The 24,241-nt window shown below is 37.8% G+C and overlaps 1 protein-coding gene across 1 annotated transcript; it reads left to right on the top strand.

The window, feature by feature from the left end:
* The first annotated feature begins 880 nt into the window (after nucleotides 1–880).
* Nucleotides 881–2,887, top strand: LOC121444534 (testis-expressed protein 13C-1-like). Its single transcript, XM_041646356.1, has 2 exons — nucleotides 881–2,480; nucleotides 2,664–2,887. Exons 1-2 carry the CDS (start codon nucleotides 881–883, stop codon nucleotides 2,885–2,887), a joined length of 1,824 nt encoding a protein of 607 aa, XP_041502290.1.
* Nucleotides 2,888–24,241: the final 21,354 nt, after the last annotated feature.

The raw sequence follows: 24,241 nt of genomic DNA, 5'->3' as shown, positions 1-24,241 counted from the left end.
CTTGCTTTCTCTTCCTTACCTACTCAGTATGGGAAATGGTGTTCATCAGCAGTCCCTTTAAAAATCTTGAACCCTTTTTGGGATTTTTAGTGTCCCCAAACTTCTTCCCAATTCTTCTTATGTAATAATCTGGTTCCCACTACTCCCACATTTTCTAGTCTTGATGCCACCTTTGCAAGCCCAGTTCTCTGTTTCATATCTCTGACAATGCATCCCTGAACCTTCTCTCCTATACCAATTTTGGTTTAACAAAACAAAAACAATACACATTAAAAAAAAAAGGGGAAAGCCCATATTGTATCATTGTCATGATACAAGAAGACTTGAAATTGTTACCTAGCTATGCCTATAGCCCTGTTCCTCTAGCTCTTTCCTCATCTGTTACCCAGTATAGAAATTCTGTCTTGCTTATCAGCAACAGGTATGTTACTGAAGACCTCATTTTATTCACTAGCTTATGGTCTTCTAGAAGACCTTCTTTCATGCCTTCTTTTCTGCGTTCACTACAGTACTCACAGTATCTGCCTTCCCTGCGCTTCTTTTAGGTAGTTTAAGGATGAATGACATTTCCCAGCATGCCATGTGGCATGACTTAGTTGTTTACCCTTTGTGAGGTATCCTGTGGAATGTTCCTTAACTACCCGGCAGTAGGCAGTCACAGCTGAGTACAGAGGACTTTGTGAGAGGATCAGCTTCTCTGTTTTATGGAGAAGTAAGAAGAGGAGGAAGGAAGTAAACGAGGAAACAAAGATTCGACATGGACTGAAGTAGGACTGAAACTGGAGGGGAGGGGGAAGCAGTTAAGCCACATGTGTGGCAGCTGTGTCAGTAACCATAGTGGAGGTACATGAGAGTATTAATTGGCTAAACTGCAAAAGTCATGGCACTTGAATTTGGAGACCACAACAGTGGCTTCCACCATACTGAAGTAATCAGATTCATTAACAATGAAGTCCTTATGAATGGAGGGGGTCCAGAATTCTATATGTCCTTTCGATCTCGGTCTTGGAATGAGATAGAAGACCACCTTCATACTATCCTTGTTGACCCGAAAGTGCCACGTTCCCTAAAGAGGGCTTGTACCTGGAGTGCTTTGGCATTGAGTGTGAGAGTAGGTGCTAGGCAACGTGAGCAGCAGGCACGTAGAGTTGGGAGGCTACAGGAACAGGTGGGAGAGCGTGAAACAGCTTCCTGGACTCTGGCCTCTGAACTACAGAGGTTGCGAGAGGAGAGGGACCAGGCAGCAGCTCAACTTGTTTCTACACAGACTGCGTTACAAGAGGCAATGGATGAGCGTGAAATACTGCGTGGGAGGCTGCTCCAAGCAGAGAGGTCTGCCTTGCCTGATGTGCCTGAACCTAAAATGCAACAGGGTAGTGCATCAGTGTGGTCTTTTGAAGAAGAAGAGCAGGAAGAGTGGCGATCTAGAGAGGCCCAAAACATGCCCAGTTTGGAGGCCCAGATGCCTGTCCCACCGGTCTTGTCTTATTTGCCAGGACTTCCTGGTCCATCAGTGCCACTCTTTCTTCGAATGCCTGTGCCACATCCACTACCACTCAATACTAGAATTCCCTTGCCATTCCCATATTCAACACCTGTGCCACACCCATTAGTGATGGAATCAGGAGCAACAACAGCAGCCATGGCTACAGTTGTACCTCAGATAGCTCCTGCAGCAATCTACCCACCTGGCATGTGGGTTTCAATGGGGTCACGGGAAGCAACAGCTTCTACTTGTGGCCAAACTTTCCATAGGCATAACGAATATCCTGAGAACCTCCAGGATGTAAGTCATCTGGGAAACAGTGTAAGCCACTGGGAAGAAGGTTCAAAGAAACCCCAAGGCACACCACCCCATGGGGACAGCAGCAACAACAACCACAAGGAAAGTCATGTCACATCCCAGATGAAGGTTGCCACTGAAAAGAAAAATCCAGTGAAGGAGCAGGTAACCACTGCACTCGAGGTCAACAGTAATCACAGCATAAAGGAAGAACAAGTAATGCTTCAGGGGATGACTTCCCAGAAAAATGAAACTAGCTGCACCAAGAAGAAATATCCAGGGAATCCCAAGAAGGTGGGTGGCTTAAAAGATAGCGTCAGCCATAGCACTAAAGAAGATTCAGTAACTCTTCAGGAAACAGTTACTCAGGTGAACAAAACAAGCCCAACCCTGAAAAAATATCCAGGAATTCTTCTGAAGAGGCCAGACTTGGTAAGCTGTCTTATCAGTGAACATAAAGAGGACCCAAAGACATCCCAGGGCACAGCTGCCCTGGGAGAAGATAACATAAACACATTTCAGCAGATGACAACCCTGGCTACTGACGCAAGCCCTAGTTTGGAGAAAGGTGAGGGGACTGGCAAGAGCCAGGGCCAGAAAGAAGAGCCAAATAGTTTCCAAGCCAGCCCCCTGAGAAAAAGTAAAAGTTATTCTATGAATAAATGCCCCTCCAAACAACTGCCTCCAAAGCAAAATATCAAGCAACCTCAAGAATACATGCAACCTCAATGGGTAAGAGTCTTTGAATCCATTCAACCTCAAGGGGTACAGGCCTTTGAATCCATGCAACCTCAAAGAGTAATGGCCTTTGATTCCACCCAACCTCAAGAAGTAATGACCTTTGAATCCATGCAACCCCAAGGAGTAATGGCCTTGGAATTCAAGCAACCTCAAGGGGTAAAGGCCTTTGAATTCAAGCAAGCTCAAGGGGAAAAATCCTTTGAAACCAAACAACAGGAGAAACCCCTCTCATATACTCCAGCGAATTGGGTCTGCTCATTATGTAAAGCTGTGAATCGCTCATGGTGCAAAGGCTGCTTTAAATGTGCAAAGGTGTGTGCTCAACTTGAGAGGAAAGATTTTCACCCAAAACCACCGTATTGATTTCAGAAAGGTGAGTAATGGAAACACTCCAAAGAGAAAACCAATTTCTTAACATTCACTCCCTCTTCTGATCCAACTAAACCTTCCAGGAAAGTTAAATGTAAAAATGTATAGAGTAAAATGTAAAGTCCATTTTCCTATTTTCCCAATTAACTACTTTTCCTCATTATGGGAAGGCACACATGCATACAAATATGGCAATGTTTATATTTTATTATATTAACTTACTTGAGATAAAAAGAACTATTTTGAAGTGTCACATCCACCTTTTAAATTGTGATTTTTTTTTTATTTTTCACTATTTTGCAGATGAGATGGTGGAGTTGGTACAGCTGTTCCCGATTATATGACATCCCTAAGCAGCTCAACTCATGAAGCTTTTTTAAACTATTCTTTTCTCTTATTAATTTTCTTTTCTTAAAAAAAAGCATACATTTGACTGGAGGCAGCCATATGATAGCACAATTAAAAACACTGTTAAATTTGTAATACCGCTTTTCCTTGAAAATGAAGACATCTTAAACAATTGCTGTGTTTATGCTTGCTTCTTTTTGCATTCTACATTTAATGGGAAGGTCCTGTTTATTTTGTCTCAGGACTACTAAATTTTTTGTTGCTCAAGAAGGTGAACATATTCCTTTAGAATGTTCCCTAAGAGAAAAAACAAACAATGAAACACCTTATTATAATGGAATGTGACTCACATTGGCTTAAGTCAAGAAGCATGATCAATCGAGAAAGAGGAAATTCTTTGGTGCTTATTATGATGGGAGATGGAGAATGAAATATTTTTTGATCATAAAGAATGAACTTGTTGAGAGAGGCAGAGATGTAGTACTAATAACAAATTTGATAAATTTCATGCAATTCATGAAACACTTGCCAGTGTTTAGTCTTTGCTAGGAAATGACCTTTATGGTATTTTCTGGTCAGTACATCATGATTGTTTGTGGTGAGCTTGCTTAGATGACAGGTGAGAGTATTGTTTAGAAAAAATAGACTGGCATGCATTTTTTGCTTATAAAAAAAAAGCCCAGGTCCATATTTGCAGTCATTTCTAGGGTCAAAATTCAAAAGTCTTTAATGAATGGACTTACCTCGGTTCTTTTTCTTGGCCCCAAGTGCAACATATAATCAGAAACAACATCATAAAAGTGTCCTCACAAAAATACAGGTGATGCTTTTTGGACTTCTGTCCATTTCTTCTCTCTCCAGTCACATGTTGCAGGGAGAGGCTGCAGCTTAGCCTTGAAATAACCACACAAAACTGTATTAATTAAATTACTGCTTGGCCCTTTAGCTCTAACTTCCTATTGGCTAACTCTTACATCTTTTTTTTAACCCATTTCTATTAATCTGTGTATCACCATGTGGCTTACTGGCTATGACTTGGCAACATGTCTTTCTCTAGTGGCAGATTCATGGAATCTCGCTCTGATTCTGCCTTTCTTCCTCCCAGCATTCAGATCTGTCTTCCCCCTGCCTACCAAAGTTCTGCCCTAATAACAGTCCAAGGCAGTTTCTTTATTCATTAACCAAGACAGAAGGACCTCTCACATCAGTCACAGATATTTTCCTGGCTACTCACTTGCCTGCCGGCATGGGTTGACCTGAAAAAAAGTACCTCAATATATATAGTCTGCCCTTAATTCAACAACTGCCCCTATCTTAAATCTCTCTCCAGTTAACAGTGGATGGAAAGCATCATAGGAACACCATGCTGCTTTACATGGATGGCGCCTCTCTGGTCGGGGTTAATTGAATGAAAAATAGAACTAGTGTATGGAGAACCATTCTTCTTGGATCCCATCAACAGATACTTTGCTCCCAAAAGATAAAGGCTTCCAGGAAAGTAAAAGTCAGAATATAGCTAGCAATGGGAGTTTATCTCTTGCTAAGTCCAAACCGATGGTATCCTTAAGTTCCCTGAAGGATTCCATCAAGTTTTGCTGTAGAAGATCCTTCACCCAGCAGCCTTTCAGTTACCAGCCCACTTGAGGATGGTCTCTTATACTATAAATGCCATGTAAAGTGTTCATTCCTCTTCTCTCTTCAGGCTGCGAGATTTGTGCAGAGGACTGTGCACTGTCAGTCTACCCCTACATAAATAACCCTTTATTTTACTCAGTTCTGAGCTAGTGTGGGATTTCTTTTTAGTGTCCTCCTTCAATGTTTACTAAGATCTAATGTCAAGGTGTTTTCTGATGCTAATTACTAGTTAATAGCATGCATGGTTGCCTAGTTTCAATCTTATTCACTATTAGATAGTCCTTTTAGAAAATATAAGAATCAAATGGGTTGTGGTGCTTGAGTACAATCAACAACTATTTTCTCTGATATTTCTCACTGTCCAAATCATAATAATTTGGAGGTGGGAAACTGCTGTTTCTGAGAAAAAGGAAGAAAGGAGTGACTGATAATACTGGACTTCCTGAAACCCTTGATGTCATTCCTACATATGTCAAATAGACATTCTTCTCTTAGACTTGCCTTTTCCTAGGTTTCTGGCATGGAGTAATGGGTAAATTAGGTATCATGACTCATAATTTATCTTTTTCAATATTCTTTTATGCTATTATACTTCTATAATTATTCCTTCAACAGGTTCAAAACTATAGAAAGCCAAATGTAGGCTGGTAGCATAGATCTCACTTCACACAAAGGAAATTTTTATTTACATTCTTCCAATAAGTATGAGATGATAAACAATGAAAATGATTCTGTCAGTTTAAAATTTTAAATTTTCTCAAAGATATGTTTAGCATCTGAGGTATGATAAATAGGAAAAGGAGGTGTTCTAATGGGAAACAATCACTAATTTTTGAAGCAGCAGTGTAGACATTGTCATATATTGCCCACTTTACTTAATGTCCCCTGCATTTTCAAATATACACACATGCCCATGCTTTTATTGTCTTTAAAAATGATGATGATTTAAAATGTTTAAATGGAGTTTAAAGGGTAGAAATGGTGGAAGAGAAAGATGAAAAAGAATTAGATTGTGGAATGATCATTTCCATAAGGAACAAATTGAAACCCCAGCTAAGACTCATAGCAATGTTGGAGAGGCTGTCTGATCTGGCCTTCCACTATAATCAGATTAGTGAGTACCCTAATTGTCACCATAGAGCCTACATCCAGTAATTGAAGGAAGCAGATGCAGTTACCCAAACCAAGCACTGGGATTGACTCCTGGAGTTCAGTTGAAGAGAAGGAAGAGGTATCACATGAGCAAGGGAGGTGAAGATCATGATGGGGAAACTGCAAAGACAGCTAATCTAAGCTAGAGGGAGCTCACGTCCTCTGGTCTGACAGTTGAGGAGCCTTCATAGGATTGAACTAAACCCTCTGAATGTGGGTGACATTATATGGCTTGATCTGTTGCAGAAGTCCCTGACTGTGGGACCAGAATTTATCCCAGATCCAAAAACTGGCTTTTTGGAGCCCATTCCCTATGGTGGGATGCCTTGCTCAACCTTGATACAGCGGGGAAGGGCTTGGTCATGCGTCAACTTGGTATGCCAGACTTTCTTGATTCCCCAAAGAGGCCTTATGCCCTCTGAGGAGTGGAAGGGGTTGGGAAGGGGAGAAGAGTGGGAGAGCGGGAGAAGGGGAGGTAGGGAAACTGAGGTTGGTAAGTAAAATAAAAAAAATTAAAATAAAAAGGAACTGTTGTTATAAAGGCATTTAAAAAGATGACAGGGATGAAGAGGAATATTAGTATTTCTCTGAGCAAGATTGTAAAGGTGAAGAGGCTAGACACAAGTGGGAATGCTTTGGTAGCTTCACAACTAAGGACATAAAATTCTCTGTTGTGTAAAAGTGGAGAAAAATGAGCAACATTTGTCCCCATTCTATCCCCTTACTCATTTCTTCACTGTTTCATGTCACGTACATGCCTTCTATTGCAGTCTAGGCAGGTGTGGCATCACTTTAAAGCTGTCATTTAAATTTTCACCGTTAACATTTGTCTCATTGCTGTGATTAAAAATGTTGACAAGATCAACATAAGGAGGCTACATTTCCAGTACATAAAATTGGAAAGGCATGGTGGTACAACCAACAAATGACTCATAATAGCACACTTATACTCAGGAAGCAGAAAACAGTAGATTCTTGTAGATAGCTTGCTTTTTCCCTTTTTCTATTTTCATTTTACAGTCTGGGACTATGCCTCATGAAACAGTTCTCTCTCTCTCTCTCTCTCTCTCTCTCTCTCTCTCTCTCTCTCTCTCTCTGTGTGTGTGTGTGTGTGTGTGTGTTGGGAAAGAATACCTGCAAACACCATGGCTGGCAATGAAATAATCCTCATGAGGCAAAAAGGAAATAAAGTTCAACATGACTTTATTAGCTGGTATTGGTTCAAATTTCCTCCCTGAACAGTTTATTTTTAACATATTTAAACATAGTACAATCTCTCAAAAAAGTTTCCTGTGACAATTTATCACAATGAAGCTTAAGGCATAACTATGTCAAAACTCCTTTGCAATGCACATGTCTTTTGCAAAGTACCTGTTACTTCTTTCATAAGAATAGGTTCTACTGACTGGGAAACAATGCTCAGGAGTCTAGGGAATATCTGGAACCTCTGAGGGATTCAGGTGATACCTTGGCCCTACAGATAGCAAAAATCACAAAGTTATTAATTATATCCATTTCCATCTTTCCAGGCAGAAACATGTATACATGTCTTTTATTGAAGAGAAAAGAATGTATATTTATTATTCCTGTTTCCCCCAGTGCTATATGTGATCACAAGGACCTCATAACCTCTATATGCTACTATTACATTAGTGATGTTCTCACTTTTATTTTTTTTTCAGTGTGGGCCACAACTTATAAAAAGACACTACCCACATTGGGCTTTTATTCTCACATTAATTAACCTAAACATAACAACCCTACACCAGTCATGACCAAAGGCCCACCTCCTGGGTGATTCTATATATTATTACAATAGGTCCTGAGATTAATCATCACAATGATGCCTCCCATCAACTTGACACAAAAATATAATGATCTTTAAGACATAACATTGCAACATCCCTTGTTCCAAGTTTCATTGTCATATCACAATGCAAAACTATTCACTCCATCTTCAAAAGTACCCATTATTTTTAACACTTTCAGCACTGTTAAAAGTGTATGTAGAGAGCAGCTTTTGAGACTTAGGCAATCTCCTAACTGTGAACTACTATAACTTTAAAAAACTAGTTACATAGATCCAATATACAATGGCACAAATAACTTTACTAGTCCAAGGAAGAAGAATCAAGCTAGAACAAGAAAATAGTAAACCAAATCAAGACCAAACCACCAAAAAAGCATTCTCTCCACCATGCTAGGGTTTTAAAAGAAAGGATTGTGGCTTGTTTTTATGTCAATTTGACACAATCCAGAGTCATCTGAGAGAAGGGAACCTCAACTGAGAAAATAACTCCATAAAATTTTCATCTAGGCAAGACTATATGTCCTTTCCTTAATTAGTGATTAATGTTGGTAGTCCTGAGTTCTGATCACGGGCTACTGGTCTTAAGTTCTATAAGAAAGCAGGCCGACCAAGCCACTAAGAGCAAGTCAATAAGAAGCAGTTCTCCATGGCTTCTGCACCAGCTCCTGCCTCTACATTTCTATACTATATGAATTCTTATCACAACTTCTTTCAGTGATGGCGTTTTGCATGAAAATGGCTCCTATAGGCTCACAGGAAATGACATTATTTGAAAATATTAGGAAATATGGCCTGGTTAAAATAGGTATGGCCTTGTTGGAGGAAGTGTGTCACTGTGAGCAGGTTATGAGGCTTCAGAAGCTTAGGCCAGGCTCATTGGCTTACTCTCTCTTTTTGCTGCCTGAGGACTGGGAAATAGAACTCTCACTGACTCTTCAGAACCATCTCACAGCATGCCACCATGACAATTCTGGACAATTGTAAGCCAGCCCCAATTAAATGTTGCTATGATTATGATGTCAATTCATAGCAATAGAAAGCCCTAAAACAGAGTGTTACTTGAAAATGTAAGCAGAATTGAATGCCCAGATTGATTTTTAGTATGATGGTTCGTCACAACGTTAGCCATAACTAATACATCAATGTTTTAAAGTCCTTTGCATTCTGCTGAAAACCAGGCCCAAAGGCCTGAGAAGCACATGGTCAGGTTTAGCAAAATAAATGTACCTAATTTGCTCTTCTAATTGTGGATCTATTTTAGATAACAGTTCTAGGGATATAGTCCATCAGAGCAAAGAAGACAAGGAAAGAAAACCAGGAGTTGTCTATATTACATATATTACACTCAAAATCAGAAAGTAGAGAGCAAACAATGCTTGTTCTTAGCTTACATTCTCCCTGGAACTCTATCTGTATAATGACATCTCCAGAATTTAGGATCATCTTTGGTGAAATGTCTCTGTCATTTTTAGAGTTTTGCAAGTTGTTTACTTGGGTAATATTATATCCTTCTGGAGTATCTGATGGAGTTGAAGAATGGATAGTTATAGTTTTCCTTAGTTATGATAAAAGATAAAATAGGTATAAATATTGTAACTGTAATTCTTGCTTTATAACTGTTTTGTTATATGTAATTTTACTATGTTAAAATGAAAGCCTTTCTTTTTTGTTTAAACAGAAAAAGGGGAAATGTTTAAACAGAAAAAAAAACTTCTGTATATGTGTTACTTTCATTGTTTAAATAAAGAGACTCCCTTGGCCTTTTGATAGGACAGAAAATTAGGTGGGCAGAGTAGACAGAACATGATTCTGGGAAGAAGTCAGACAGAGAGAGCCTCCATGGAGCCAGCCACCAGGTCAGACATACTGAATCTTTCCCGGTAAGCCACGATCCCATGGTGACACACAAATTAACAGAAATGAGTAAAAGCAGGATGTGAGAGTTAGCCGATAAGAGGCTAGAAATAATGGGACAGGCAGTGTTTAATTAATACAATTTCTGTGTGGTTATTTTGGGTATAAACTAGCTGGCTGGTGGAGACGTAGCCCACCACTCCTAATACTACAATTTTTCCATAGAATTGACCTAACATACATAGATATTCTACCACAGACATGCACAACCATCTGTTCCCATAGGGAATTTTAAATTTTATTAAGTTGATAACCATTAAAACTATTAGTATATAATGTCTAATTATATTTCTATATCTAGTAAAATCAGTATCAAAGGAAGTGTCTTTAATAGGGGCAGATTTTGTGAGGCATCTGTAGTGTGCTGTTTGATGTATGGGTGTGGAAAATGCTTCTCAGTTGCCTTTGAGCAAAACCAGAGAAAAACAATAAAGCTCTTTGTGTTTTGAGATCCCTTATAGATGAGAAAATTGTGTTTACATAAACAAAGAAAGAAGTGTAGAAGTAATTTTAAAATATGTGCAAGTTTTTGATAAATCCATGCTTTAAATGAAGTCTGATCCTCAACTCTAGTAGAAGTTGTGCTTACAAAAACAAAGAACAGTGAAAGTAATTCAAAAATATGTGCAGTTTTTTGATAAATCCATGCTTTAAATGAAGTCTGATTCTCAACTGTAGTAAGTTTGTCTTCTGATGAGGACTGTTTTCTTTGATTTCATATATTTGAGAACAAAGGTGACATGATGCAAATTCTGATGTCAAATCAATTTTGTTGTTTGTTTTAAATGTAGCATAATTCCACTTCAGAAAAATTAGGAAGGGGAGAAGCTTAGTAGTGCCTCAACTTGATCTACCAGGCTTTGCTGACTCTTATGTGAGGCCTTGCCCTCTCTGAGAATTGGATGGGGGTAGAAAGGAGGTAGGGGTATGGAACTGGAGAAGAGTGGGGATAAACTGTGATTGATATATAAAATAAAATAAAAAATTAATAAAAATTAAAATAAAAATTTGGAAACATAGTAAAAGATAAATAAACTTCAAGAAAATTTCAAGAAATCTTATTGTTTATATGTCCATTTAGTTTCATATATATGAATGCACAAAACTATGACATTATTTTACCATTTTGGTATAAATCATTTCTTAAATACTATGCATATACCTATAGAAGCACAGATGATACATATGACTTTAATAGCCCACTTTAAAAATTTTATTAGTATATTGATTATTCAAAAATAATGAATTTTGTTATGACCTTGCTCTTCTACATACAATGTACACTGATTATAATTACTCTCTCATTTATTTGTTTTATGCTCTCATTGGTCTCCTTATACTCTCATGTCTTTCTCTGCTTTAAAAATGTACATTTACTCTATGAGATAAGCCAAGCAATATTTGTCTTTTGGGGTCTTGGGGCTTTTCCAAGTACCCTTACATGGAATGTTACATTTTTTGCAAGCTCAATTATTAAGTACACAGTTCAGTATACTTAAATATCAATATAACATACAGCAAAAATCTAGAACTCTGTCATATGACACTATTGAAGTTGTATATATGGATATATTATTAATTTACATATTGAAATAATATGTTAAATTCTTCATTATTATTTAAGAGCGTAATGTTTTAAGAGCAGTCATCTTAATTGTGTTTCGCTACCCTAGTGACTAATATGGCCCAAAGGTGGGTTTTGACTGTGTGCCTCATGGAGTACACCTTTTACCTTATTCATGGCCCAGATGAAACTTTAGTCTAACCTGAGGAGGTTATTTACATGAGAAACTTGTTTACATTGGCAGGTGCCTTGTGGTTTCTCTGACCTGTGCATAGTTTATACCAACTTGATGATGAGTCCCGTGCTGGAAACAGAAACTGGACTTTATTTTCTTCTCCATCAAGGGTTGAGAAAATTCCCTACTGTAGAAGCATTTAGTTATTCAAGTCCCAGTGGCTGCTTGCATCTATCAGATTCTGCTTTCTTTTGCCTTTATCGTTTTTTCCCACCTAGCTATATTCTGTCCTGCCATAGACCAAAGAACTTTTTTATTCACCAATTCTAATAAAACATATTGACAGCATACAGAGAGACTTCCCATATCATCCCCATTTTTTGTCTAATTAAAAAGGAAGGTTCAAACTTTATCTTTATAAAATTGCATACAACAAAACATATATCCTGCAACAATTATAGTTATATTTATTTTATTTGTATTTAACAAAACTAAAGAAAATATTCTATCATCTATCCTATATTTGTGTGAGTAAAGTTTTATATTTAATTAGTCAATAATTATAAATAAAGAAAACTATAATTATAACTATCTAGTCTTCAACTCTATTCAAGACCCCAGAAGGGTATGTTACCTAAGTAAACATGAAGTGCATTACAAGGAATTTCCAAAACTCTAGGAATTACAGAGACATCTGACTGTTGAGACAGTCATGCAAAGTTCTTCTGTAATGTTGGGGCATCCATCTTCTGCCTATAGATAAGGCCATGTTATATGGCAGACTTTTCAATGAAGCAGGAAATTTTAAAGACTGTCTGACCTATATTGGCAGTTTGTCAGTCATTTCTGTCTATATCATGTAGAATATCTGGCAGAATCTTCCATGAAGCAGGAACCCTGAAGGACTGTCCCATCTTGTTTAGGCAAGTTTCACAGTCATTTTTCAGTGGGTCCTGCATCTAAAGTTTATGCTGCATACAATCAAGCTTTCTAGGCAAGAGCAGGTTCTCGGCTAAATGGCAAGCCTTGCAACAAACTATACAAACTACATAACCAGCTGTTTCAATACCCATAATCCTCTTGAACTAATTTGGCACTGCTAGAAACAGATTTGTCTCACTTTCAAGACAAGTCTAAGTTCTTAAAGCATTTTAAATGCAATAATTTGAAGGTCTTTGAAATTTTTGAAGATTACCTATTTATTTGAAATATATCTTTGCATATTAAGAAAACCTAACTAGCATGTCTATAATTTTAACTATTATAGATGACTATTAATTTGTATCTCTTAAATATATGTCAATTTTTTAAATGAGCTGTACAACCATAATACCTTAAACAAGTATATATATATATATATATATATAATAACAAAATTTACCTTAAATTTGTATCAATAAATCAAAATCCATATCAATGTAATGTATTTTGAGATCAACAGATGTTTTTTTGTATTAAAGTAGATTTAATAATCTACCTTTTTTTCATCATTTTTGTATCATATCCCTCTTTTTCCTTTAGAAGGAGATTGACTATGACCATTAGTCATTTATAACAATGCCCCCTTTAAATGGGAACAAAAATATAAATACTGAGTAATTTGGACATAGTTTTCTATACTACTTCTTGCTGATTAGAGGTGTTGGTACTCTTATGAGAATCCTGAGAAAATTTATAATTACAATTAAATCCTGTGTCATATCAGTCAGCTGTCTTTAAGCTGTTCTGAATATTGGATCCCCTGGACCTTTATACCCATAGAGAACTCTCAGAGCCTTTTACTTGATCAAACCATATTAGCCTGTAAGAAATCTGTAGCTTTTCATCTTTGGTGTAAACAAAAGCAAAACCTCTTTTCCAAAGTAATATATACTTAGTCCCAATTTTTTTTTTATGTCAAGATACCATTATCTTCGTTTAGCTTAGCAGCTCCTACAATCAAATGTTTCTCTGCAGTTACTTTATTAACAGTCAAAAATCAAAGAAAACAGAATAGTATACATAATTCAGACTCTGGGTATTTTCCATATGGCTTTTAATATTACTTTTACTTTATCTTTAAAGATTTTGTTTTATTTGTTAAAACTACTCCTTTTCATAATGATTTATACCACTTTTCCTCTCTCTCCTAAGCCTACGTACATTTTTTAAAACACACTGTTACCTGAATAGGGTTATTTTGTCTGAATTTGTCTTTATTATGTATTTGTAATTTTTTGATCACTATTTTAAACTGGTAAGTGGGCTAGGTAAATGACTAGGCCTAAAGCAGCTACTTTGACTGCTGGTTCTGCCCTTTATGACTTTTCAAAATGGTGGAGGTAGCAATGAGCATCATGCTTAGCCACCTGTCCATACTGTCATCAGGTAGAATGCAGTCGGTCCACAGAAGTTTTTTGTCTATATGAACAAAAGTTAAATCCACCACACAGCTCTTGGCTGATTAACCTCTCTGTACCAATGCTTATGTGAGACTGTAAAAACCTGCCATGCCACCTAGCTCTTGGTGGCTGCTGCCTAACACCATCTTATAGGTAGCTGTTTGACAACATGTCACTGTGCTGCTGCTGGCGTGAGACCATGAAACTAGGAAGCCCAGTACAGCTCCATTTACGTGCATTTAGAACTTTTAAAAGCTTTCTTAGGCCCTATTTCCATAGTAAAGTATGACTATATTGGGGATTCCTCTAGTATTACCTTTATATGTTCTTCTGAAGTAATTGTTTCTGCTTTGCATTTGTTTGTATCCTAAGAGTCAGGAAAATTCATGAAATCTGAGCAACTTTACGTAGATACTGCATAATCATTTGCATGACTCCAAAGTCTCACATTGGTACACCATTTGTAACTAGAGGGTTCTATCCCACCTACCAGCTCCAAAATAACCACTCTGAGGCTTAATATCAATTATTAACTGTTTGACCTATTAGTTCAGAATATTATTAACTAGCTCTTACAATTTAAATTAACCTATTTCTGTTTTTCTATATTTTACCATGAGGGTTATGGTTTTTTCCTTCACATCTTGCTTCCCCAGTGGCCTCGGATGTCTCCCATATTCTGTTTTCTTTTTCCTTGTATCTGTTTTGATTTCCACCATGACTATATTCTATCTTGCCATAGGCCAAAGTAGCTTCGTTATTGACCAATGGTAATAAAACATATTCATTGTATACAGAATGGCATCCAACACCATGGAGAGATTATAGGAATATATATAAGAAAAGGGACTAGTGTTATATGTTTTAAGGGAATTGCCTGCATGATCCATTTAAAGAAAAAAGTGAAATTAAAAGGTGCTTCAATTATGCCATCACCATATGTAAAATAGATATCTCTAATTTCTCTCTTTGGTATTTGAAAATGCCTTTTGTATATAATGGTGTACACAAAACTTCAGTGTACTATTTCTGCTATACACAGCTTTCAATGATTGGTTTCTTTATATACTAGAAATTAGTTTTACTCAAACACCTATTCATGGAAATTTCAGTTGCTTTTATATTTTTTCTTCATTTTTCAATACTGGTATATGAGAATATCTACTTTTCTTTTTTTTTTTAATAATTTTTTTATTAAGAAAAGAAGAAAAAAAAACATAAACAAAAAACAAGTTTCCACCTCCTCCCAGCCTCCCATTTCCCTCCCCCTCCTCCCACCCTTCTCCCCCTCCTCCCACCCTTCTACCCCTCCCCCCACTCCTCTCCCCCTCCCTCTCCAGTCCACAGAGCAGTCCAGGTTCCCTGCCCTGTGGTAAGTCCTAGGTCCTCCCCCCTCCGTCCATATCTAGGAAGGTGAACATCCAAACTGGCTAGGCTTCCACAAAGCCAGCACATTAAGTAGGATCAAAACCCCGTGCCATTGTCCTTGGCGTCTCATTAGCCCTCATTGTTCGCCATGTTCAGAGAGTCCGGTTTTATCCCATGGTTTTTCAGTCACAGTCCACCTGGCCTTGGTGAGCTCCCAGTAGATCAGCTCCACTGTCTCAGTGGGTGGGTGCACGCCTCGTGGTCCCGACTTCTTTGCTCATGTTCTCCCTCCTTCTGCTCCTCATTGGGACCTTGGGAGCTCAGTCCAGTGCTCCAGTGTGTGTCTCTGTCTCTGTCTCCATCCATCACCAGATGAAGGTTCTATGATGATATGCAAGATATTCGTCAGTATTGCTCTCAGATAGGGTCATTTCAGGTTCCCAATCCTCAGCTACCCAAGGAACTAACTGGGAACCTCATGTTGGGCACTTGGGAGCCCCTCTAGGGTCAAATCTCTTGCTCACCCTAAAGTGGTTCCCTTAACTAAGAATTGTGGTTCCGTGCTCCCCTATCCACCTTTCCTTTATCCCAATTCTCCTGATTCCCTAAATCCCCCCTCCTTCCCTTCTACCTTTTCTCTCCCCATCTCCCCTTACCCCCATCCCACCCCACCCCCAAGATCCTAATTTTCTCCCCGGCGATTGGGTCTACTTCCCTTAGCCAAGAGGATAACTATATGTTTTTCCTTGGGTTCACCTTCTTACTTAGCTTCTTTAGGTTCACCTATTGTAGACTCCGTGGCCCTAATTTATGGCTAGAAACCAATTATGAGCGAGTACATCCCAAGTTCATCTTTTTGGGTCTGGGACACCTCACTCAGGATAGTGTTTTCTATTTCCATCCATTTGCCTGCAAAATTCGAGAAGTCATTGTTTTTTACCGCAGCATAGTACTCTAGCGTGTATATATTCCATACTTTCTTCATCCATTCTTCCATTGAAGGGCATCTAGGTTGTTTCCAGGTTCTGGCTATTACAAATAATACTGCTATGAACATAGTTGAACAAATGCTTTTGTCATATGATAGAGCATCTCTTGGGTATATTCCCAGGAGTGGTATTGCTGGGTCCAGGGGTAAGTTGATCCCGAATTTCCTGAGAAACCGAAACACTGACTTCCACAGTGGTTGCACAAGATGGCATTCCCACCAGCAATGGATGAGGGTACCCGTTCCTCCAAAGCCTCTCCAGCAAAGGTTATCCTTGGTGTTTTTGACTTTAGCCATTCTGACAGGTGTAAGATGATATCTCAAAGTTGTTTTGATTTGCATTTCCCTGATTGCTAAGGAAGTTGAGCACGACTTTAAGTGTCTTTTGGCCATTTGAACTTCCTCTGCTGAGATTTCTCTGTTCAGTTCAGTGCCCCATTTTTTAATTGGGTTAATTAGCATTTTAAAGTCTAGTTTCTTGAGTTCTTTATATATTTTGGAGATCAGACCTTTGTCTGTTGTGGGGTTGGTGAAGATCTTCTCCCAATCAGTAGGTTGCCTTTGTGTCTTATTGACTATGTCCTTTGCTTTACAGAAGCTTCTCAGTTTAAGTAGGTCCCATTTATTCAATGTTGCCCTTAATGTCTGTGCTTCTGGGGTTATACATAGGAAGCGATCTCCTGTGCCCAGCTCCTGTAGGGTACTTCCCACTTTCTCTTCTATCAGGTTCAGTGTGTTCGGGCTGATATTGAGGTCTTTAATCCATTTGGACTTGAGTTTTGTGCACGGTGATAGATAAGGGTCTATTTTCATTCTTCTACAAGATGACATCCAGTTGTGCCAGCACCATTTGTTGAAGATGCTTTCTTTCTTCCATTTTATACTTTTAGCTCCTTTATCGAAAATCAGGTGTTCATAGGTTTGTGGGATAAAATCCGGGTCTTCTATACGATTCCATTGGTCGACTTCTCTGTTTTTATGCCAGTACCACACTGTTTTCATTACTGTAGCTCTGTAATAGAGTTTGAAGTCAGGGATGGTAATGCCTCCAGAAGATCCTTTATTGTATAGGATTGTTTTGGCTATCCTGGGTTTTTTGTTTTTCCATATAAAGTTGATTATTGTCCTCTCCAGATCTGTGAAGAATTTTGATGGGATCTTGATGGGGATTGCATTGAATCTATAAATTGCCTTTGGTAGAATTGCCATTTTTACTATGTTGATCCTCCCAATCCAAGAACAAGGGAGGTCCATCCATTTTTTGGTATCCTCTTCAATTTCTTTCTTCAATGTCTTAAAGTTCTTGTCAAATAGATCTTTCACTTCCTTGGTTAGATGTACCCCAAGATATTTTATGCTGTTTTTGGCTATTGTGAATGGTGAAGCTTCTCTGATTTCCCTCTCTGCTTCCATATCCTTTGTGTATAAGAGGGCGACTGATTTTTTGGAGTTGATCTTGTATCCTGCCACATTACTAAAGCTGTTTATCAGCTGTAGGAGTTCTTTGGTGGAGTTTTTGGGGTCGCTTATGTACACCATCATATCATCTGCAAATAACGAAAGTTTCACTTCTTCCTTTCCAATTCGAATCCCCTTGATCCCATTATGTTGTCTTATTGCTATTGCTAGAACTTCAAGCACTATATTGAAGAGGTATGGGGAGAGTGGACAGCCTTGTCTTGTTCCTGAGTTAAGTGGGATGGCTTTGAGTTTCTCTCCGTTTAATTTGATGTTAGCTGTCGGCTTGCTGTATATAGCTTTTATTATATTTAGGTATGACCCTTGTATCCCTAATCTCTCCAAGACTTTTAACATAAATGGATGTTGAATTTTGTCAAATGCTTTTTCAGCATCTAATGAAATGATCATATGGTTTTTTTCTTTCAGTTTATTTATATGCTGGATTACATTGATAGATTTTCGTATGTTGAACCAGCCCTGCATCTCAGGAATGAAGCCTACTTGATAATAATGGATAATTTTTCGGATGTGTTCTTGGATTCGATTTGCCAGTATTTGTTGAGGATTTTTGCGTCGATATTCATGAGTGAGATTGGCCTGTAGTTCTCTTTCCTGGTTGAGTCTTTGAGAGGTTTTGGTATCAGAGTAATTGTGGCTTCATAAAAGGAGTTTGGTAATCACCCTTCTGTTTCTATCTTGTGGAATACATTAAGGAGTATAGGTATTAGATCTTCTTGGAAGATCTGGTAGAATTCCGCATTGAAACCATCTGGTCCTGGGCTTTTTTTGGTAGGGAGATTTTTGATAACCTCTTCTAATTCTTCGCGACTAACAGGTCTATTTAGACTGTTCACCAGGTCCTGATTTAACTTTGGTATATGATATTTATCTAAAAAAGTATCCATTTCCTTTACATTTTCCAATTTTGTGGCATATAGGCTTTTGTAGTAAGATGTAATGATTCTCTGAATTTCCTCTGTGTCTGTGGTTATGTCCCCCTTTTCATTTCTGATCTTATTAATTTGCAAATTCTCTCTCTGCCGTTTGATTAGCTTGGATAGTGGTTTGTCAATCTTGTTGATTTTCTCCAGGAACCAGCTTTTTGTTTCATTGATTTTTTGTATTGTTTTCTGTGTTTCTATTTTGTTGATTTCAGCCCTCATTTTGATTATTTCCAGTCTTCTACTCCTCCTATTTGAATCTGCTTCTTTTTTTTCTAGAGCTTTCAGGTGGGCTGTTAAGTCTCCAATGTGAGCTTTCTCTGTTTTCTTTAAGTGGGCACTTAGTGCTATGAACTTTCCTCTTAGGACTGCTTTCATAGTGTCCCATAAGTTTGAGTATGTTGTTTCTTTATTTTCATTGAATTCCAGGAAGACTTTAATTTCTTTCTTTATTTCTTCCTTAATCCAGCTATGGTTCAATAGTTGACTGTTCAGTTTCCATGACTTTGTATGCTTTCTGGGGGTAGCATTATTGTTGAATTCTAACTTTAATCCATGGTGATCTGATAAGACACAGGTGGTTACTAATATTTTTTTGTAACTGTGGATGTTTGCTTTGTTACCGACAATGTGGTCGATTTTCGAGAAGGTTCCATGAGCTGCAGAGAAGAAGGTATATTCTTTCCTATTTGGATGGAATGTTCTATAGATGTCTGTTAAGTCCATTTGATTCATTACCTCCACTAATTCTCTTATTTCTCTGTTAGGTTCCTGTCTGATTGACCTGTCCATTGGTGAGAGAGGAGTGTTGAAGTCTCCTACTATTAGTGTGTGCGGTTTGATGGCTGCCTTGAATTTTAGCAATGTTTCTTTTATGTACGTGGGTGCTTTTATATTAGGGGCATAGATGTTCAGGATTGAGACTTCATCCTGATGAACTGTTCCTGTTATGAGTATAAAGTGCCCCTCTCCATCTCTTCTGATTGATTTAAGTTTAAAGTCAACTTTGTTAGAGATTAGTATGGCCACACCTGCCTGTTTCTTAGGTCCATTTGCTTGATAGGCCTTTTCCCAGCCCTTTACTCTGAGTAGGTGCCTGTCTTTGTGGTTGAGGTGTGTTTCTTGTAAACAACAGAATGTTGGATCCTGTTTTCTTATCCAATCTCTTAGCCTGTGCCTTTTTATAGGTGAGTTGAGTCCATTGACATTAAGTGATATTAATGACCAGTGGTTGTTAACTCCGGTCATTTTTCTTTAGTCGTAGTGTTTGTGTGTTTTCCTTCTTTGATTTGCGCTGGTGAAGGGTCTCTAGATGTCTGAGTTATTGTGGTCATTGTTGGACTCCTTGGTTAGTGATTTTCCTTCAATTAGTATCTGTAAGGCTGGATTTGTGGCTGCGTATTGTTTAAATTTGTTTTTATCCTGGAAGATTTTATTTTCTCCATTTATAGTGAATGAAAGCTTGGCTGGGTATAGTAATCTGGGCTTGCATCCATGGTCTCTCAGTTTCTGCAGTACATCTATCCAGGACCTTCTGGCTTTCATGGTTTCCATGGAGAAGTCAGGTGTAAGTCTGATAGGTTTACCTTTATAAGTAATTTGGCCTTTTTCCTTTGCAGCTCTTAATATTCTTTCCTTATTCTGTATGCTTTGTGTTTTGATAATTATATGGTGAGGGGATGTTTTTTTTTGATCCAGCCTGTTCGGTGTTCTGTATGCTTCTTGCACCTTCATAGGAAAATCTTTCCTTAGGTTGGGAAAGTTTTCTTCTATAATTTTATTAAATAGATTTTCTGGACCATTGAGCTGCCCTTCTTCTCCTTCTTCTACTCCTATTATTCTTAGGTTTGGTCTTTTTATTGTGTCCCATATTTCCTGAATGTTTTGTGATGAGAGTTTGTTGGACTTGCTGTTTTCTTTGATCAGTGTGTTTATTTTCTCTATGGTATCTTCAGAATCCGAGAGTCTTTCTTCTATCTCTTGTATTCTGTTGGTTATGCTTGTTTCTGTAGTCTCTATTCATTTACCTAGATTTTCCATGTCCAGACGGCCCTCTGTATATGTTTTCTTCTTTGCCTCCATTTCAGTTTTCAGGTCTTGAACTGTTTCCATTATCTGTTTGATTGTTTTTCCTTGGTTTTCTATGGTATCATTCACTGATTTATTCAATTCTTCAAACTTTCTGTTGTATTTCTCATCCATTTCTATAAGGGCGTTTTTTACATGCTGTTTAAGGGTGTCAATCACTTTCATGAAGTCAATCTTTTCTCCTTCCTCTTGATTAAGGGGTTCTTGTCCTCCCCTTGTGAGGTCGCTTGTTTCTGGTAGCTTCATGTTGCTTTTCAGCTTGTTGGGCGAATTCTTGCCTTGACGTCGGCCCATCTCTTCTTCCAAATGCTCCCTATGGATCTTCTTTTACCGGATTAGGTCTCCTTGCCTACCAAACGCTGTCTCTCCCCAATGTTGGCTCTCCCAATGCTGGGTCTCCTGGCGCCAAAAGATCAGGCCTCCGTGCTGGTTGGGCAGCTCGCAGACAAAGCGCCTACCCCGCTTGGTGCAGGCAGGCCACAGAAACAAAGGAACTGCTGCCCGCCCGGGAGCCCCGGGTACTCGGACCCAGCGCCCAGATAGGCTGGGCTGGGCGATGCCACGCGCCTAAAGAGGGCAGTGGGGGCGAAGTGGGGAGGGCTCTGGACGGAAGCTGTGTGGGCCAGGAAGAAAGAGGCAGCACCCGCGGAGTAGAGGCCCTGCAGAGAGCCCAAGCAGGACAGGGGGCCTCTACTTTTCTTTTACTGTATATCAGACCAGAGATTTTGAGCCGGGCGGTGGTGGCGAAAGCCTTTAATCCCAGCACTCAGGAGGAAGAAACAGGGGGATCTCTGTGAATTTGAGGCCAGACCAGAGATTTTGAAGAAAAATGGTATTGATTGGCAGGGCCAAATTCATCAATTGTTCAGTAGAATAGAAAGACCACATACATTGATTTTTATATGTCTATTCCTAGTTAGTACCTTAACACTTTATACTGAGTAAAGCATAAGAAACATGATATTATATACTCTGATTATGAACTATTTATAAAGTATTTGATTATGGTAGGAAATTAAGTTCAATTGTACTGAAAATAAAATATATAAAATCAAGTAAATTTTCTCTCAGGCTGGAAAATATTTGAACTTTCAAATTAAGTAGAATCATTTATTATGGTAAGAAGACATAGACATCAAAGATGGAAGATAGCCTTGGTATGGAATATTAGATAAGGATATGGTATATTTGTTTATGCTATGAAACATGTTTAATGATACAAAGATGTGTTGAATTCTTGTGTGTTGAATTGTTTAATTCTCTAAAAATGTATTAATTTTCCTGTTTGAAACACCTGATTGGTCTAATAAATAACTGTATGCCCAATATTCTAGGCAGAAGAGGGAAAGCTGGAGCTGACAGGCAGACAGAATAAATACAATGGAAAATGAAAAAAGGGAGGAGTAAGAAAAGAAGGAGAGGAGAATGCTGTAGGCCAATCACACAGCCACACAACTAGATACAACATAAGAAAGATATAGAAGATATGCACAAATAGAGAAAGGAAAAAGCTCAGTTATTAAAGTTTAATTTAAAGATAATTTAAGTTAAAAAACTGGCTAGAAATAAACCAAGATAAGGCCAGGCATTCATAAGAATATGTCTCTGTGTATTTATTTGGGAGCTGTATGGTAGGTCCCTAAAAAGGGAAAAAAATGTTAAATAACTACACCACCTTGAGTGACTAAAAGCATGTGAATTATAGAAAGAACAAATTGTAGAATGTATATTAAATTGAATGGTTTTATCTTTTTTTCTGATACTGTAGGGGGGGGGGGAAAGTAAGGATTAAGAAGGTTTTATCCTTAGTAGGAGCTGCAAGTAGAAGGCTATGGTCACTGTTAAATTGGCTTTTCTCAATAAGGAAATGAATCTTATGAATGGATACTTGAGGTTCAATGAGTTTGAGATAATCACAACTAAAGAAGTAAACCTCTGTTACAATACATAACTTTATAAGACTTTGTTCAAATGAGTTTACAAATAAAAAAAAGGATAAAACACTTGGTAAAGTGTGACTAGATTGGGGGTCCTCTAATATTACCTTTATGTGTTATTCTGAAGTAATAGTTTCTGCTTTGAATTAGAAAAATTCATGGAATTTGAGCAACTTTTCATAAATACTACATAATCATTTGCATAATTAAATTACTTTTCCTTTGTATTTGATAAGTAATACAAAGAACCACTAATTTGAATAAACCTTCTTATGCCATGGAAAACAGTTGTGTAAATTTTTCTCGCATACTTTTGTGACAGCGTAAATGAGAAAAACAGTGCAATCGTTTAAAGCTTTATTGTAGTAACAGTTTTAGTCTATGGTCAGTTGGCAACACTGTTCTGGGTTTGTGATGAGGCCAAACATCATTATGAATTAGAGCTATTTAATTTATGGTGGTGAGAAAATGGAGGGTGACACTGGATAAATTGAATATATAAACCTACCTCCCTCTTCAAATTTTGATTCTATCAGATGGATCGAACCACTGTTTAGGTAAAACTTTACATTGAAATAGTTGGTTATTTCTAATGACTAAGAAAGAAACACCTATTTCATATCTTTCCCTTAGGTTTTTCTATAGTTTGTGTTTCGCTTGTCTATTGACATATTTTTTCACTGAATTATGTTTCTGTCTTCAAATTTTCTGTCTTTATAGGTACAACAGTAATATTGGACTACTACTTATGCTAATGGATTCATCCTAATGAGCTACATCAGAAATAAGTACTTCTTTTTTTTTTTTTTTTTTTTTTGGTTTTTCGAGACAGGGTTTCTCTGTAGCTTTGGAGCCTGTCCTGGAACTCCCTTTGTAGACCAGGCTGACCTCGAACTCACAGAGATCCGCCTGCCTCTGCCTCCCGGGTGCTGGGATTAAAGGTGTGCGCCACCATCGCCTGGCAGAAATAAGTACTTCTAAATGTTATAGTTTCAATGGAAAATATTCCCCACAGGTTTTGTGTCTTAATAGTTGGTCCATAGTTGTTAGTGCTGTTTTTTTCAGATTGTGCACATTAGGAAAGTTTGAGATGCAAGAAGCATCTAACTGTCATGATATCCATTGTTTATTGCCTGCTATGATGCATTATGTACTTTCAAACTATAATTGGAAGTAAATCCCATATCCCTTTAAATGATTCTTTATATATTTTGTTTCAGAGATGAAAAATGTGACTAACATAGCAATCAATTTCCAATTCAGACCTATTAGAATTCTGGAATTTAGGGTGAGAATATATACATAATTCAATCCATAGCACTTCTAAATATCTATACCTATCATGCATATCTTTATATCTCTATAATTCATCTATCTATCTATCTATGTATGTATGTATATATATATATATATATATATATATATATATATATCTGTATGTATCTATCATCAATCAATATCTATCAATTCTGTGTATCTCTCAATATATGCATGGATATAGATATGTATCTTACTTGCTACTTGAAGTGCTAAATCTTTGGATTAAGACTACCTCACTTTGTAAATTTTATCTAATATATTGTACT

The sequence above is a fragment of the Microtus oregoni genome, unplaced genomic scaffold (genome assembly GCF_018167655.1).
Source record: "Microtus oregoni isolate MIOR12 unplaced genomic scaffold, Mior012 000130F_ref0000022, whole genome shotgun sequence".
Taxonomy (NCBI): Eukaryota; Metazoa; Chordata; class Mammalia; order Rodentia; family Cricetidae; genus Microtus; species Microtus oregoni.
The sequence above is the reverse complement of the archived record's forward strand: the minus strand, read 5'-3'. Positions and strand labels throughout refer to the sequence as shown.

Excerpts from the sequence above, each read along its gene's own strand:
- LOC121444534 (XM_041646356.1), top strand. The coding sequence starts at position 881 with ATGGCACTTGAATTTGGAGACCACAACAGTGGCTTCCACCATACTGAA. Across the intron at positions 2,481-2,663 it reads ACTGCCTCCAAAGCAAAATA|TCAAGCAACCTCAAGGGGTA; the intron begins TCAAGCAACCTC and ends TGGCCTTGGAAT.